The sequence below is a fragment of the Hemitrygon akajei genome, chromosome 10 (genome assembly GCF_048418815.1).
Source record: "Hemitrygon akajei chromosome 10, sHemAka1.3, whole genome shotgun sequence".
Lineage (NCBI taxonomy): Eukaryota > Metazoa > Chordata > Chondrichthyes > Myliobatiformes > Dasyatidae > Hemitrygon > Hemitrygon akajei.
The window spans coordinates 112,439,896-112,458,888 of NC_133133.1; the positions used below are offsets into that span (position 1 = coordinate 112,439,896).

Genomic DNA, 18,993 nt, shown 5'->3' on the forward strand with positions numbered 1-18,993 from the left:
TAAAATCCAGAACACCCCTCTGGCAGCAACTTCAGAGGACTTCTACATTATCCTAAACAATGCAGCCCACACGATGGGCACATCTCTCACCATTCTACTCCTACTTACTCCTTCCAGCAGCAGTGCACTGTGACTGCAGAGTGCAACGTGGTTACTCATCTGGGAGGCTGGGGCAATTAAAATATAATGACTAAAGATCATCGCACGCAAAATGCTGGAGGCACTCAGCAGGTCAGGCAGAACCTATGGAAATGAATAAACTGTCGATGCTTTGGGCATGACTCTTCATCAGGGTTGTTCACCAGCATTTTGTGTGTGTTGCTCTGGTTTTCCAGCATCTGCAGAATTTCTTGTGTTTAAGATCAAAGATTAGCTTTATTTGCCACAAGTCCATACAGTGAAATGCGTCATTTGCGTCAAATCAAATCAGCGAGAATTGTGATGGGCAGCCTGCAAGTGTTGCCGTGCTTCTGGTGCTAACACAGCATGTCCACAACTCACTACCTCTAACATGAACATCTTTGGAAACCAGAGCACCCAGAGGAAACTCATGGAGTCACAGGGCGACCATATAACCTCCTCACTGGCAGTGGCTGGAATTGAACCCAGGTCACTGGCACTGTAATAGTGGTTCACTAACCATTGCACTACCATCCTGCCCAGTTACACTGTTTAAAATGCATGTGGACAGGTTAATGTATCAGAAAGGAAAGGTTAAGAGGCAAAAAAGAGGCAAAATGGGAGTAGCTCAGGTCAGCATGGATGAGATGGGGTGAAAGGCCTGTTTCCAAGCTTTATAAATTCTTGACTCTGTGATGGATGCAGCAGAATGAGGGGTGAACTTATAGAAATGTTTAAAATTATCAGAGGCATCAAAAACAGGCTTTACCCCAGGGCAGAGGAGTTCAAAACAAGGCACATAGATATAGAGTGACAGGGCAAAGATTTAAAAGGGACCCGAGGGGCAACTTTTCCATGCAGAGGGCCATAGAAGTCATAGAACTCTATAGCTCAAAAACAGGCCCTTTGGCCCATCGAGTCTGTGCTGGACTCTCTGGCTTGTCGCATTAAGCTAATGTCTAATCCAATTTACTACCCCATCTTGAATGCCAAGTGGCTGAACCTTCTTGACCAACCTCCCATGCAGGACCTTGCTAAGGCCAATCCACTGCTTTTCCTTAACCAACTTTACCGGTTACCTTCCCCCAGAAAACTATATTAGATTGGTTAGACATGACCTACAGTACCACGCACAAAGCCATGTTGACTATCCCTAATCAGCCCCTGTCTATCCAAATCCAGGTCCTTAGAACACCTTCCAATAGCTTTCCCATTCCTGATGTCAGGCTCACTGGCCCATAAATTCCTGTCCTATTCTTAGAGCCTTTCTGAAACAATGGAATAACATTAGCTACCCTGCAATCCTCTGGCACTTCACCCATGGCTAAGAATGTTTTAAATATCTCTGCTAGGGCCCCTGCAATTTCTGTACTACTCTCCCATAGGGCCCAAGGGAACACCTAGTTAGGCCTTGGGTATTTATTCACCCTGATTTGCCTCAAGACAGCAAACACCTCCTCCTCTGTAATCTGTGCAGGGTCCATGACATTGTTGCTGCCTTGCCTCACTTCTGTATCCTTCTCCTGAGTAAATACAGATGAAAAGTATCTATTTAAGATCTCCCCCTTCTCTTTTGGTTCCACGCATAGATTACCGCTCTAACCTTTCAGAGGCCCAAATTTGTCCCTTGCCATCCTTTTGTTCTTAATATATGGAAACCATTAGGCTTCTCCGTCACTTTGTCTGCTAGAGCAACCTCATGACATCTTTTAGCCCTCCTGATTTCTTTCTTGTGTTCTCTTGCATTTTTATAGCCCTTAAGTACTTCATTTGTTCCTACCTGCTATGCACCTCCTTTTTTTCTTAACCAGCACCATAATATCGCTCAAAAAGAAAGGTTCCCTAAACATGTCTCATTGTCTTTTCTTCTGACAGGAACATTCAAACTCTATATTCTCAAAATTTCACTTCTGAAGGCCTCCCATGTATCAAATACACCTTTGCCAGAAAACGACTTGTCCTAATCCACACTTCCAAGATCCTTTTTGATACCACCAAAATTGGCCTTTCTCCAGCTTAAAATCTCAACCCAAGAACCAGACCTATCCTCTTCCATAATTACCTTGCAACTAAAGGCATTACGATCACTAGTGTTCACCTACACAAACTTTTGTCTCTTGGCCTGTCTCATTCCCTAACAGGAGATCGAGTATTGCATTCCCTCTAGTTGGGACTTATATGTACTAATTAAGGAACCTTTCCTGAACACATATGACAATTTTTTTTCCTATCCAGCCCTTTTACAGTATGGGAGTCAATATGTGGAAAGTTAAAATCACCTACTATCACAACTTGATGTTTCTTCTAACAGTCTGTGATTTCTCTGCACATTTGCTCCTCTAAATCCCGTGGACTGTTGGGTAGTCTATAATGTAATCCCATTAACGTGGTCGTACCATTCCCATTCCTCAGTTCCACCCATAACGCCTCACTAGATGAGCTCTCCAGTCCATTCTGACTGAACACTGTCATGATGCTTTCCCTGTCTAGTAATGTCCTCCCTTCCTCTTTAATCCCCTTTTTAGGGTAGCACGGTAGTGTAGTGGTTAGCACAATGTTTTACAGTGCAGGTGACCCAGGTTCAATTCCCACCACTGCCTGTATATTGTCCCTGTGAACATGTGGGTTTCCTCTGGGTGCTCTGGTTTCCTCCCACAGTCCAAAGACATACCGGTTGATGGGTTAATTGGTCATTGTAAATTGCCCCTTTATTAGGATAGGACTACATTGGGAGATTGCTGGGCAGCATGGCTGAAAGGGCCAGGAGGGATTGTTCTGCACTACATCTCAATGAAAAAATTCCTCCCACTCTATCACGTGTAAAACAACAGAACCCCGGAACACTGAGCTGCCAGTCCAGCCCCTTTTACAACCAAATCTCACTAATGGCTCCTAAGTCATAATTCCAAGGGCTGATCCATGCCCTGAGCTCCACCTTTCCTATAATACTCCTGCATTTGAATGTACGCAGCTCAGAACATTAATCCCACCATGCTCAATTGTTTGATTCATGACTTTGCACGTAGGCTTAATAAGAGCTTCTCCACAACCAACCCACTATCGGTTCTGGCAGTCTGGTTTCCAATGCCCTGCAACGCTAGTTTATACCCAGCTGTTTAGCACTAGCAAACCTTCCCCCTAGGATATTAGTTGCCCTTCAGTTAGGGTGCAAACCATCTCTTCTGTACAAGTCCCACTTTCCTTGGAAGAGAGCCAAATGATCCAGAAATGTGGAGTCTTCCCTCCTGCACCATCTCCTTGGCCACACATTAAAATGTACAGTATGATCTTCCTAGTTCTGGCTCACTCAATCCAAGATGGCGGCGCGACGCAGCTTGCAGCGGCCACTCCGGAACTGATTATCTGTTATTTGTGAAGTGGGGTGCCGTGCACAATCATAAACGATTGAAAACGGACGTGGGAGCATGAGGGAACATCGGGAAATCTCCAGGAAGACCTTCTTCATTGCTGCTGCTGCTGAGAGGTCCGGGACTCTGCAGGGAAGAACAGGCCCTCAGTCCTCAGGGTCGCATTGCCGATGGCCGTTGGCAGGGCCATCTTAATACGCTCGGCAGAGGATGGTGCTCGGAGAAGCTGTGCCGGAGGGGATGGCCGTCGGCTCGGAGGTTCGATGGACTCAGAGAAGCTGTGCCGGAGGGGATGGCCGTCGGCTCGGAGGTTCGACGGACTCAGGTCGCTTTCGGTGTGTGCTGCATCTGCGAGGCTGGTTTCGACGGAGCTTCCATTGTGTGCTGCGTCTACGAGGCTGGTTTCGACGGAGCTTCCATTGTGTGCTGTGTCTGCGAGGCTGAGTTGGGCAGCGCCATGGAAGTCCATAGCGGGGGTACTCCCTTCTGCCGCCGGCATGGGATGGCGAGTCTGTCGGGACCCTGGGGACTTGTGGAAACTGTGGTGATTTCTTTTGACCTTACAGTCCTTTAACATCTTGGACTATTTTTACTGTGCCCATAGTCTGTTTTTTATCAATTATGCTATTGTTTGCACTGTTGTAACTATATGTTGTAATTATGTGGTTTTGTGCAGGTCTTGTAGCTTTAGTTTTTGGTCTTGTTTTTGTCTGGTGGATTTGGAGCTCCTTTCCAGGGAATGCGCTAGACGGTAGTGTGATATTAATATGCAGCAGCCTCTCCGCACTCTGGATTGGGGATTGCCAAACGTTACGTGGATTTTCTGGTGTAGTCTGTTTTGTCATATGCTTTTGTGATATCATTCTGGAGGAACTTTGTCTCATTTTTTAACTGCATTGCATTTGTGGTTTCTAAATGACAATAAACTGAATCTGAATCTGAATCTGACTAGCACATGGTATGGGTGGCAATCCTGAGATCACAACCCTGAAGGTCCTGTCCTTTAACTTAGCACCTACATCTCTGATCTCACTGTGTAGGGCCTTGGGACCTCTTCTACCCACGCCATTGGTACTGACATGGATCATGACCTCTTGCTGCTCACCCTCTCACTTTAAGATTGCTGTGGACTCAATTCAAGATTTCTCTGACCCTGGTAACATACTATTTGGGAATCTCATTTTTGTCTACAGAACCTCCTTTCTGTTCCCCTAACCAACAAATGCCCTGTCACTACAGCTAGCCTCTTCTCCCCTCTTCCTTCTGAACCACAGAGCTCGACTCAATGCCAGAGACCTGACTGCTATGGCTTTCCTCTGACAGGTCAAACCCCCAACAGTATCCAAAGCGGTATACCTGCTGTTGGGAAGAAGGCTACAAGGGTTACTTTGCACTCTCTGTCTTTCCCCCTTCTCCCTTCTGATGGCCACCCACTTATCTGTGTCCTGCACCTTGGGTGTAATTTCCTCCCTGTATGTCCTGTCTATCAAGCCCTCAGCCTCTCAAATAATCCAGGCTTCATATAATTCCAGCTCCAACTCCTTAACATGATCTGTTAGAAGCTGCAGTTTGATGTTCTTCTTGCTGGAGGTCTCCCTGCCTCCCCACACTCTGCAAGAGGAGCATTCCACTATCCTCCCTGGTGCCCCCAATACTCTAAATGTGTAACAAAAAAGAAAGAGTAAACAAAGAACAAAAAAAGACTACCTATGGCCTACACCTTTCCTCGCTGAAGCCTGATGAGCCAAAGCCTCAACTCCCCACTTCAACACTGGCCCACTCACACAATGACCGCTCCACTTAAACCTAACTTCTTTTTATTGGACCTTGCCAAGTATACACACCCCAATATTTCCTCAGGAGCTGTGGTGCACAAGAAGTGCCAATTGCTCCTGCTCACTTCTTTTAAACTCTCTCTCCCTCTATGCAATCCAATTACTCCTTGGGAACTGTGGAATGCCAGATGTGCCAATGTTCGGTGGGTATTTGATATGAACAGCCAGAAGAAGTGTTTGAGACAAGTGCAACAGCATCATTTAAGCAGCACTTGGATTGGTACATAGAGGGGCGGGGCTTGGAGTCATATGGGAAAAACACAGGAAATTGGGACTAGCTGGGTGGCCACTATGGTCAACATGGACTGGTTGGGGGTAAGGGCCTGTATCTGTGCTGCATTATTCTATATCCCCCCCCCCCCCCCCGCAATTCATTGCTTCGTTCCTGGAACTCAGAGCTAGAATGTGTGGATACGAAGAAGTTACCTGCAGGCAGAAAGATTAAAGGCTGTTGCCCACAGTGGAGAGCAGACAGACCCGCCAAACTCCACCAATATGCTTCCACATCCACATGGGAACGACAGACGGAGAGCAAGGTACAACTTGTCTGATTGTCTGGAGGTTGGAGACTGTTGTCTGTGAGTCTGTGAGTCTAGGGTCAAGGGCCAGGAAGCCCAGTGGCAGCCTTTCCTGGGATTGGAGGCCTGTCTATGTATGTGAGTAGATGGGCTGTTTTGCTGTTGTTGTTGTTTTGTTGTTGCTTGTGTTCTGCTGAACATTGTGGGCCTATGATGTTTGTGATGGAATATGTTAATTGAACTGACTTTATTTCTTACAGCCCTTACACATGAGGAGTAAAAATCTTTACGTTATATTTCCATCTAAATGTGCAATGTGCAATTTATAGTAATTTGTAATAAATAGTTTGTACAACAGGACAGTCAATATAACATAGAAATACAATTGTATCATCATGAACTAATCAGTCTGATGGCCTGGTGGAAGAAGCTGTCCCAGAGCCTGTTGGTCCTGGCTTTTATGCTGTGGTACTGTTTCTTGGATGATAGCAGCTGGAACAGTTTGTGGTTGGGGTGACTCAGGTCCCCAATGATCCTTTGGGCCCTTTTTACATCCCTGTCTCTGTAAATGTCCTGAATAATGGGAACACTTGTGGGCTGCCCCCAGCACATCCTCAGGTTGTGTTGGTTGTTTACAAAAATGACGCATTTCACAGAATGTTTCAATGTTCATGTGATCTGACTCTGAATCGGAATCCCTTCAGTTTTCCAATCAGCCAAACTTACACTGGGATCAGTTCCCAGTGGCCGATTACCAAAAGATCACAAGGCTTGGAAATGTGAGAGCGAATAGGACGGACAGAAGAATATCACAGCAGAGCCTGAGGTTAGGATCGAACTGGCATCATTTGAGCTGTGAGCCACTGTGCCATCCACTACAAGCCTATTCACCTCACAGAGTCAAGGAACAGGCCCTTCAGCCCAACTGGACCATGCCAACCACCTACCTATGGAACCAACCTGTTACTGTATTAAGGGGAGGGCAATAAGATGTACTCTCACCAGCTATGCCTGAACTCTGAGGTTTATGCAAACTCCCACCATGACATTCACTGCTGATACCTGTGATGTTTATAGAAACAGTAAAAAGGACCTTAATGCCAAAAGGGAATAATTGACCTGGAAAGAATACAGGTGAGATTTATGAAGATAATGCTGTGACTTGAGGCACTGAGTTATGGAGAGAGGCCAGGCAGATTGGGACTCTTTTCATTGCAGCATAGGAGACTGAGGGGTGATAAAATCACGAGGGGCACAGATAGGGTGAATGCACACAGTCTTTCCTCCCCAGGGTTGGGAATAAAGAACTAGGGGGTCTAGATTTAAGGAAAAGGGTGAGAAATTTGAGAGGAATGTGAGAGGCAGCTGCCAGAAGAAGTGATTGAGGCGGGTACATTAACAATATTTAAGAGGCACTTGAACAAGACACATGACTAGGAAAGGTCTAGAGCAGTGGTTCCCAACCTTTTTTTGGCCATACCCCACCTAATCACCTCTAAAATCCTGATGCCCCCTGTGGTGATATATAATTCTTATTATTCAAAAAGTGAACTACTATTCACCTGGAGGAAGCCTAAAAGACCATTAACTTGGTTTAAACAAGCTTCCAAAGAACATGGCATTCATGAAAGAGAAAAATAAAAGAACCAAAGGACTGTTAAAGTTCTGAGGAAGAAATTACTAAGAAATTGTAAAAAAAAGAACATTAAGTGATATTAAAATAATAATAATAAATAAATAAAACAATGCCGATTCGTTTCTACAGCATACAAAGACAGATACACCGTTTAAAAGAGATGACGCAATGTACACACCTTCACACCACCAAGAACCGAAAGCTATTGCAAAAAGCAGCATTGGCGCGACCTCGTACGAGTTTCTTACGCGTTTGGACTTGTTCATTCGTTCCTTCCTACATCAGTCAATTCATTAATTTAATTATGAAAGCCATTTAATAAGCTTAATAAGCTTATTAATAAGTCTTAATAAGCTGGTAAGGAAGGCGGGCTCTGTCGTGGGCAAAGTACTGGAGAGTTTAACATCGGTAGCTGAGCGAAGGGCGCTGAGTAGGCTACGGTCAATTATGGAAAACCCTGAACATCCTCTACATAGCACCATCCAGAGACAGAGAAGCAGTTTCAGCGACAGGTTACTGTCGATGCAGTGCTCCTCAGACAGGATGAAGAGGTCAATACTCCCCAATGCCATTAGGCTTTACAATTCAACTGCCAGGACTTAAGAACTTTTTTAAAGCTATTATTAATGCTTTTTGAGTTAGTGATTTAGATGCATATCATATTATTACTGAGTTAAGTATTGTATGTAATGAGTTTTTGCTACAACAAGTGTATGGGACATTGGAAAAAAATGTTGAATTTCCCCATGGGGATGAATAAAGTATCTATCTATCTATCTATCTATCTATCTATCTATTTGATGGTTGTAATGATGGTGATACACTATATATACAGTACATACGCAATTACACATGTACATACACACAAGTATTTTTATGTATGCATACTGTATATACACATATGTATTAACTTGCACACACACTCATACTCACACAGACTTACTAGAAAAAATTCACTGTTAATAACTCATTCTCGAATTTCCCCCCTTAAAAATCAAATTACCCCCCTGTGGGGCGTACGCCCCAAGTTGGGAACCACTGGTCTAGAGGGATATGGGCTGAACAAGGACAAATGGGACTAGTTTAGATGGGCATCTTGATTGACATGGACCAGTTTGGCCGAAGGGGCTGATTCTGTGCTAACTTACGTTACACGACTCCCCACAGTCACTGCCAGATTTGTTGAGCATTCTCAGGTTTTATTTCAGATTTCCAGCATCTGCAGTATTTTGCTTTACTTTCACTGTAATGTTGCCCAGCAGAAGCCCCATTGCCGCCTGTGTGGGAAACAAAATACAAGGCAGCCACTCCAAACCTCAGCCACACATGCACCACGCTGCACTTTACCGGGACCCATGCTGGTAGATCACTTGACCATTCAATCTCTTCTTTGCCACCCAGAAAGAGACTGGCTCGCTGACACTGGCGCTAGTCTGAAATCTGCACGTTCAGAGATTTGGACGGGGGGAGGGTGGGGGGAACAACACAGACAGTGGCTTGATTATATCAACAAAAGATGGCAGGAAACAAAATGGGGCAAGAATATTGAGAAACAGGTGAAAAGCACTGGCCCTTTCCAATATTAAACAGAATCAGGTTTATTATATTACTGTATGTGAAAACTTGTACTTCCATTTTCTGAGGAGATTCCAAAGTGCATTAGAGTCACTGAAACACAGAGATAATCCACCTAGTTTTCTCATAAAATGTCTCACATGCCAAAGTTGAAAGTGTTCATTTGTGCTCTCAGGTTTTGGATTACGAAATATCTACACATGATCAACAAGAATTTAAGCCAAGAGACCGCAGATGCTGAAATCTGGAGCAAAAAAAACCAAACTGCTGGAAGAATCTGTTGGTGAAGCCACATCCGGGGGGGGGGAAAGAATAGTTAGAGAAAAGGTTGATAGTCTAGAACGAATAAACTGAGCTCCTTCCAGAGAAACTCTTCAGGTCAGGCAGCACTGAAGTTGACATTTCAGATCCTGATGTGGGGTCCCAGCCTGATACACCGAACATTTCTTTGCCTCTACCAATGCTGCTCAACCCTGAACTTCTCCAGTGATTTGTTTGTAATGCCGTTAAACCAGGACATTTAACGAAATCACTCGCTAACAGATAGAAAGTATTCTGACTGGTCAAATCACATCCTGGTATGAAGGCGCCAATGCACAGCAACGCAAGAGGCTGCAGAGAGTTGTAACCTCAGCCAAAGCCATCACAGGTACAACCTCTCTACTTTTGAGGACATCTTCAAGAGGCAGTGCCTCAAGAAAGTTGCATCCACTAGTAAGGACCATCAGCACTCAGGACATCACTCCCAACACGTGTGAAGACCCACACTTAGTTTTTCAGAGGCAATTTATTCCACCCAAAGATTATGGCCAATCTGTGATTTGGGACCAATTTACTTTTCCTGCATCCCTTACATTGAGATTCAGATTTCTGAACAGTCCATGAGCTCACCGTTGCTCTTTAGTACTACTTTTTAATTTTTGGTAACTTATAGCATTTGTTAATGCGATTGCTCTGTACTGCTGCCACAAACCAGCACATTTCCTGACATATATCAGGGATAATAAACCTGATCCTGTTCCTGCCACCAGTCAAGTTCTCACCTGCAGGAGATGCCTTGCACCCCTGTAGCCAGCGAATAATTGTTCAAGACCATCCAATTTCTAGATATCTTTGCCCCCGACTATCCACTATCATCAGGATATCTTAAGCAATGATTAAGCTGTTTAATGTTCTTTCTTACGCAGATGTTGAGTGTGATGGTTTTAAGCCTCCAGCTTCTGTTGATTCTTGGTGGGGTTTCGGTGATGATGCCAGTGAGGGGTCGGGGATCTCTTCGATGTCTGAGTGGGAGGGGTTAGACTTTGAAGACTTCTTTTTACCAAAAGCTTGCTTGAACGAGCTTCTCAGCTGCAAAGGGAAAGAGTCAAATTGAAAGACTTCCTTTGAGAATGTGGACAACACTTGCCACTGGTCAGCCCAGCCCTGAGTGGACAATGTGACAATGCAGGCACAGACATTCAGGACAGCTCTGGCGTGAAGGGTACTCTCCATTAAGATCACAAGATCACAAGACAAAGGAGCAGAAGTAGGCCATTCAGCCCATCGAGTTTGCTCCGCCTCTCCACCATGAGCTAAACGATTCTCCCATCTAGTTCCAATTTCCGGCTTTTTCCCCATATCCCTTGATACCCTGACTAATTAGATACCTATCAATCTCCTCCTTAAACACCCTCAATGATTGGGCCTCCACATCTGTATGTGGCAACGAACTGTAAGCCAGAACTGTCCTGAATGTCTGTATCTAGGTTGTTATAGCATCTCAGAATAAGAACATAAGGAGCAAGTCTTCAGAGTTACAGAGCCCTGAAACAAATCCTTTAGCTCAAATTATCTTTGCCAAACAAAATGTCTTCCTGAGCTATATTTGACATGTATCCCTTCAGATCCTTCTATGTACGGATCCAAATGTCTTTTAAATGCTGTAATTGCTCCTACCTCTACTATTTCCTCATGCAGGGCTTCCACTTACCCACCACCATCATTGGATAGGAAAGGTTTAGAGGGACATGTTCCAAATGCAGGTAAATAGGATTACTTTAGGCACTGGTCAGCCTGAACGAGCTGGGCTAAAGGATCCATATCATATGGGGCTTGTGATTTCATTGCAGACTTCACCACAGACTCTGACCCAGTAACACATCAGCAAGAAACACTCCATCTGAAGTGTTGTAATTAGAGTCATGGAGATATAGAACACTACAGCACAGAAACAGTCCCTCCAGCCTACCCAGTCCATGCAGAACCGCTATTACATCCAGCCCCATCGGTCTGCATCTGGACCATTGTCCTCCATATCCCTCCCATCTATGTACTTACCCAAACTTCTCTTAAAAGTTGCAATCAAACCTGCATCCACAAATTCCACTGGCAGATCGTTCTGCACTCTTACTACCCTCTGTTCCCCTTAAACATTTCACCTTTCACCCTTAACTCTTGACCTGTAATTCTAGTCAACTTCAGTGGAAAATGCTTGCTTGCATTTACGCTATCTATACACCTGGTAATCTAGTATACCTCTATCAAATCTCCCATCATTCTCCTACACTCCAGGAATAAAGTCCTAACCTATTCAACCTTTCCCCATAAATCAAGACCTTAAATTCCAGCAACATCTTTGTAAATTTTATCTATACACTTTCAATCTTATTGATATCTTTCCTGTAGGTAGGTGACCAGAACTGCAAACAACACACCAAATTTAGCCTCACTAACATCTTATACAATATGACAACCTTACTGCTCTGATCAAGACTATGATTTTTGAAGGTCAATGTGCCAAAAGCTTTCTTTATGACCCTATCTACTCATGACGCCACTTTCAAGGAATTATTGATCTGTATTCTCTATGTAGTAAATGTTATTGGTTCAACACTGCCACAGGAGATCACAAAGATACTTCTTGGGTTGCATTTAAATTGAAAGAATTAACAAACTCTTTTCTAAAATTGAATCCAAAGAAACTGGCTCTACATTCCAACAGTCCCATAACTTGTCTGGCTTCTTTCAACTGCTTCATTTTTTTTCTCAAATCAGGTTAGGGACAAATAATAGCTTTGAGAATGGCATCTGATAAATCTACACTTAGGCCTTTCATCAAATATTTGACCAAAACTAAATGAACTTACCCAACTTTGTTTCTTCTTCTTTTTCTTCGACTCCATGTCATTCACATTCCCCATGCTTGCATGGCTGGCCGCATTGTTGATGCTTGAAACACTGTCTGAAGAATGCTGTCTTCTAATCCGTACGTCTGAGAAGAACAAAATATTACACCGTGAAAAGTGTACTGGACCCAATGGCCAAGGAAGTTCACCAATGCCTCTACTTCCTTTGGAGACAAAGGAAGTTGGCATTTCCTTGTTGACCTTCATTAGTTTTTATGTTTACACCATAGATGTATCCTATTTTATAAGGTTGTTCAAGGAAGTCACCAGGAAAATGGTTGAAGGCAAGGCAGTGGATGTTGTCCAAATGGTCTTTAGCAAGGCACTTGACAAGATCCCACATGGGAAGATGGTCAAGAAGGTTCAATTGCTCGGCATTCAGGATGTGGTAGTAAATTGGATTAGACATTGGCTTTGTGAGACAAGCCAGAGAGTGGTAGTAGATGGCTGCCTCTCTGACTAGAGGCCAGTGACTAGTGATGTGCTGCAGGGATCGGTGCTGGGAACTTTGTTGTTTGCCATCTATATCAATGATCTGGATGATAATGTAGTTAATTGGATAAGCAAATCTGTGATTTCACCAAGATTGGTGGTGTAGTGGTTAGTGAGGAAGACTATCATGGCTTGTAGCAGGATCTGCACCAGCTAGAAAAATGGGCTGAAAAACGGCAGATGAAGTTTAAGGCAGACAAATGTGTGGTGATTGTTGCACTTTGGGAGGACCAGACAGAATAGGTCTTACATGGTGAGAGGTAGAGCACTAAGTGGTGTGTTAGAACAGAAGGATCTGGGAATACAGATGAATAATTCCTTGAAAGTGGCATCACAGGTAGATAGGATCATAAATAAAGCTTTTGGAACATAGGCCTTCATAAATCAATGTACTGAGTACAGAGATGGGATGTTATGTTGAATTGTGTAAGACATTGGTGAGGTCTAATTTGGAGTATTATGTGCGGTTTTGGTCACCCACCACCAGGAAAGATGTAAACAAGGTTGAAAGAGTACTGAGAAAATTTACAAGGATGTTGTTGGGTCTGGAGGACCTGATTTATAAGTAAAGACTGAATAGGTTAGGACTTTATTCCTTGGAACCTAGAAGATTAAGAAGAGATTTGATAGAGGTATACAAAATTATGAGGGGTATAGATAGGGTAAATGCAAGCAGGTTATTTCCACTGAGGTTGGGTGGCGCTACAAATAGATGTCATGGGTTAAGGATGAAAGGTGAAAAGTTTGAGGAGAACACGAGGGGACACTTCTTCACTCCGAGGGTCATGAGAATGTGGAATGAGCTGCCTGCGCAAGTGGTGCATGTGAGCTCGATTTCAATGCTTAAGAGAAGGTTAGATAGATACATGGATGGTAGGGGTTTGGAGGGCAGGCAGTTTCAATGGTTTGGCATGGGCTAGATGGGCCAAAGGGCCTTTTTCTGTGCTGTAATTTTTCTATGACTCTATTGGGGTTCATCATGACTTCTTATGGCAACTGCTCTGCCCGTGACTGCAACAAACTGCAGAGAACTATGGCCACAGCTCAGCATTTCACGGAAAGCAGCTTCCCTACCACAGACTCTGTTTACACCTTCACTGCCTGGGCAAAGCAGCCGGCAAAATCAGAGACCCCACCCAGACTGCTCATTCTATCTTTTCTCCTTTCCCCTCGGGCAGAAGATACAAAAGCCTGAAAGCACGTATCCCCAGGCTCAAAGACAGCTGTAAGAGAACTATTGAATGGTTTCCTAGTATAATAAGATGGACTCTGGACTTCACAATCTACCTCATTAGATTGACCACCCTTTTGTTGTTCTGCACTGCTCCTTCCCTGTTGCTATTGCTACACTTTATTCTGTAGCCATGTGATGGTTTGATCTGCATGAACAGTAGGGCAGAACACTAGGGTAGCGGTTAGGGTAACACTTCCCAGCAGCAGCAATTGCATTTGCATTTCAATTCTCAGCACTGTTAGTAAGGAGTTTGTACGTGCTTCCCATGACAACATGGATTTCTTCCGGGCACTCCAATCTCCTCCCACATTTTAAAATGCCTGGGTTAGGGTTAGTGGGATATGGGCATGCTATATTGGCACTGTAAGCACAATCTTTGGACTGTGTTAGCCATTCATGTATTCAACACGCTTCACCATTTGTTTCTATGTACGTGGGACAAAGAGAATTAAGCCAAAGACGAGCTTTTCACTGTATCTCAGTACAAGTGCCAATAATTAAACAATTCCAATTCTAAGTGCAAGAGTTCCTTTCCTTAACAGACTGAAGGCAGAGATCAACATAGTTTGTCCAGGTTGTGCAGTCTAAAATTTGGTACCACAGTCTCAGAATAAGGTTAACTCATTACAACTAAGATGTGGAGAGATGCCTCCTCTGACTGAGCTGTACTATATTACATTCTGAGTTCTATGTGCTAAGTACTAGTTTCCCCAGTCACCCGGTTTATTGATAACTGCCCTTCGTCATCCTCTCTCCGTCAACAACTCAAACACTTTCTGATATTCCGTCTGACCCATCTGTCAATCGAAAAGAAAACACAGATGCTGGAAATCTGAAATAAAAGTAGAACTCTGGAAACACTTGGCAAGTCAGCCAGCATCTGTGGAGAGAGAAACAGAGTTAATATTTTACTACTATGATAATTCATCAGGATTAAGCAGGGCTTTCCACTGCTGATGAAGAGTCAACAACATGAAACACTAACTATTTCTCTCTCAACAGATGCTGCCTGGCCTGCTAAGTCTTTTCACCACTTTCTGTTCTTAAATTCTTAATCCACTCTATCACTAATCCTTTCTCCTGCCCACTGCCACCTTTCTGTGCAACCTAAAATGATGTTTAATGCTTCCATTCCCCATTTCTGATGAATGCTCACAACCTGAGACTCTCCGTTTTTCTCTTCACAGATGCTGCCTGGCCCATTGGGTATTCCCAACATTTTGCTTATATTGGAAAATGGAACTGAGAAACAGACTGATTTAACGGCAGCACACTTGGAATATTGTGTTCAGTTCTCTGCCCCCCGTTATAGGAAGGATGTGGAAGCTTTAGAGAGAATGCAGAGGAGATTTACCAGGGTGCTTCTTCAATAAGGTAGCATGACTTGTGAGGATATGCTGAGTGAGCTAAGGCCTTTCTCTTTTTTAAGCTGATTGGAGTAAAGTATAGGGGGGAATGCCAGAGGCAGCTTTTTACACAGAGTGGTGGGTTTGTGGAATGCCCTGGCAGGGGTGATGATAGAGGCAGATACATTAGAGACATTTAGGACACTCTTAGATGGATGAAAGAAAAATGAAGATGATCTTCCAGTAGAAGTGGTAGAGGCAGGTTCGATATTGTCATTTAAAGTAAAATTGGATAGGTATATGGACAGGAAAGGAATGGAGGGTTATGGGCTGAGTGCAGGTCAGTGGGACTAGGTATGAGTAAGCGTTCGGCACAGTCTAGAAGGGCCGAGATGGCCTGTTTCTGTGCTGTAATTTTTATATGGTTATATGGTTATGGTTATAAGATGGATGGAGTAGGTTAAAAGCTTGGCACAACATTATGGGCAAATAGGCCTGATGGGGCAGTACTGCTACATGTTCAAGAGGCTGCAGATGCTAGAGAATGGAACATCACACCAAGTGCTGGAGGAACTCAGTGGGTTAGGCAGCATTTGTAGAGGGAAATGGTGAGTCTCTGCTAATATGCCAAATTCTCCATCTATCCTGGCACACTTTCCTTTGTCCATACCTTTGTTTGCATTATCAGGCCCATTCAAGGCACCCTGAATGGCTGCTTGTGCTGCTGAGTTTTGCCTCTTCAGCATTTCGATTGTCTCTCTCAGTTCCGTTAGTTCCGATTCCTGCAATTAAAAAAAACAGAGAAGTGGGAATATGATTTTGACGCAGCGCTTTCCATTCCACAAAAACTCTGCCTCCTAAACTATGCCAGCTGTTCTCTTCATTATGAGAGACGTGGAATGCCACCAAAAGATGCAAATTACTGCAGATGCATAGTGAAGAGAATTCTGACTGATTGCATCCCCATCTGGTAGTCAGGCTCCAACGTATAGGATGGAAAGAGGCTGCAGAGGGTTGCAGACTCACTGGCACAACCCTCCTCACCATTGAGAAGAGGTAGTGCCTCCAGAAGGTGGCATCCATCAACGATCCTCACTGTCCAGAACATGTCACCTTCTCATTACTCCCATAGAATTTATAGTAACTTTATGCCTTGCTCTGTACTGCTGCCAGAAAACAACAAATGTCATTGTGAGACAGTGACAACAAACTTGATTCTGATTCTAAGAAGTCTCTGGTACAATGGATGTAGGAAATTCTGGACACTAATAGGAACATGACCTTTCACTCATCTTATTACAGAGCCATAGAGTCGTACAGCACAGAAACAGGCCCTTCAGCCCATCAATCCTATGCTGACCTTTTTGCCCCTCTACAATAATCTCATTTGTCAACACTAGGAACGAATCCTTCTGTGGCTATTTATAATTCTGTCTATATGCCATTTAGAGTAGTGCCTGTATCTGATTGCACCTCTCCTCTGGCGGTGAGCTGCCGATACCAACTGCACTAATGAATTACCAGAAAATGTGAAAAATAATCCAACAAAGGAAATTTGAGAATTGTAACACCATTTCAAATAAAGTTTGGCAACAAGCGGAAGGTACAAAAGGTTGTGAATACGTACTACTCTTGTTCCTGCTTGTTCTTCTGTACCAAAGGGCTCAAGGACAGCATCTATCATAAGACTCTGTCATAAGCATCTATCATAAGACCCTTGCCTGCTGAAGATGAAATCTTGATCTTTCTGTCTATGTTATAATGGAATCATAGAGCACTACAGCACTGAAACAGGTCCTTCAGCCCATCTAACCCATCTAGTTGAACTGTTACAGTGTTATTCACCCTAGTTCATCAAACTACAGCTGGACCATAGCCTCCATTTGCATGCTCCCCACCTCCTCCCATCTATGTACTTGTCTTAAGAGAAACTTGGATAAAATGGGAGAGGTCTAGAGGGATATGGTCTCAGTCCAGGGAGATGGGACTGGGTAGATCAATTTGGAATGGACTAGATGGGCTGAAGGATCTGATTTTCTGTTGTAGAGCTCTATGATTCTATGACTCTACCGTCTGAGGATACTATGACCAGTTGAAATTAAAAGCTGCCAGCGGATGTGAATGGGAGTAGCGCAGTCACACACACTTCCTCTGCCTGTGAAGTAGCCGCCATTCAAAAGAAAAAGCCTGTTAATTAACATCACAGACACTCTCTGGAGAGCAACTAATTTCATAAAACATGGCCCTCACCATGATCATTCTTCCTTCCTCCTCAGTTTAATAAAGCAATCAAAGGGAGCTGCCTGCTTGAAGTTACTTTAGATTAATCACTGTAACCCTTTGGTTTCTGCTTGTGAAAATAACAGGATTATTGCCACATCACTTTGATAAGGTGATTTTGAAGACATAAAATGATGGTTGTTAGATCCTATGTGAAACCTAGCTAATTTTTTCAATTGAGGCAACACACACAAACTGCTGTAGGATCTCAGTGGGTCAGGCAGCATCTGTGCGAGGAAATGGTCAGCCGAGGTTTCGGGTTCAGACCCTTCATCTGGACTGTCCATTTCCCTCCACAGATATTGCCTGAACATCAACTAACCATTTCCCAAAACACTATTGCTCCATTTCCCTCCACAGATGCTATCTGATCTGACATCATCTATGGAAAAGATGTTTCACGCTAGGACCCTTTATCAGGGTCTCAGTAGGAAACATCAACTGTTTACTCTTTTCCATGGACACTGCGGCCTGCTGGGTCCCTCCAGCATTATGTGTCTGTTCCTTTGGATTTCCAGCTTCTGCAGATTTTCTCTTATTTGTGCTACTGATCCACTGGGTTCCTCCAGCTTTCTGTGAGTTGCTCCGGATTCCAGCACCTGCAGTCTCTTGCGACTCTCTTTATTTGACTGGAGCTCAGTTGAGCTTGAGTCATTGGCATTTTATGTCACAGACATTATGAACTTCTGTACGAATGAGGGGTCACTGGGAAGAATTTATGAACAATTGCGGTTCAAGTCTTGCAAATTTCTATAGATATACAGTGAAAACATTCTGAAAAGTTGCACCAGAGCCTGGTATGGAATCTCCAGTGTGCAGGAACCATATCCAATGTGGACATCTTCAAGGCCATGTCCACAATCAAGGACACTTTCAAGGGGCAGTGTCTCAAAAAGGTGGCATTGATCATTACGGACCCTTACCAACTGGGATATGCCCTCTTCTTGTTACTACCTTCAGGAAGGAGGTATAGCAGCCTGAGGCCCCACAGTCAATGTTTCGGGAACAGCTTCTTCCCTTCTACCATCAGATCTCTGTATGATGGTATTGGGTTTGCTGACCATGAAGTTCTAAACTCAAACAAAGACCTTAAGCCCTCCTTGATATAGATAGCTACAGGTACCCTCACTAAAGGGAGGTTATACGTAGCCACCTGCTCTTCAATGGCTAGATCACTTCCCCGTTTAGCCTCCATGGTTAGTTTAGTTGCCAATACCCACTCCTCCCCTCCTCCCTACCAAGGAGGAGATAATTCCAGCTAACAAAGTAGTTTAAACATAGTTTATTTTTGTGATACAAGTTTAAATTCAGATAACGTTTAAAATTCGTAGAGGGTATCTACTTTATAAAAAATTTCCAAATGACAAACACAAAGGATTTCCGAAACATAGGTACAGTTTCTATAAGTTAAAAAGACATACC

The 18,993-nt window shown here is 43.7% G+C and overlaps 1 protein-coding gene across 1 annotated transcript in view; it reads right to left on the bottom strand.

Annotated features, from left to right (window-relative positions):
• The window catches only part of nav3 (neuron navigator 3), a 433,465-nt gene that overhangs the window by 52,479 nt on the left and 361,993 nt on the right, over positions 1 to 18,993 (bottom strand). Inside the window, 4 exon segments of the mRNA XM_073058755.1 lie at positions 8,825 to 8,893; positions 10,236 to 10,402; positions 12,181 to 12,305; positions 15,962 to 16,073. Coding sequence (XP_072914856.1) covers positions 8,825 to 8,893; positions 10,236 to 10,402; positions 12,181 to 12,305; positions 15,962 to 16,073 — 473 coding nt within the window.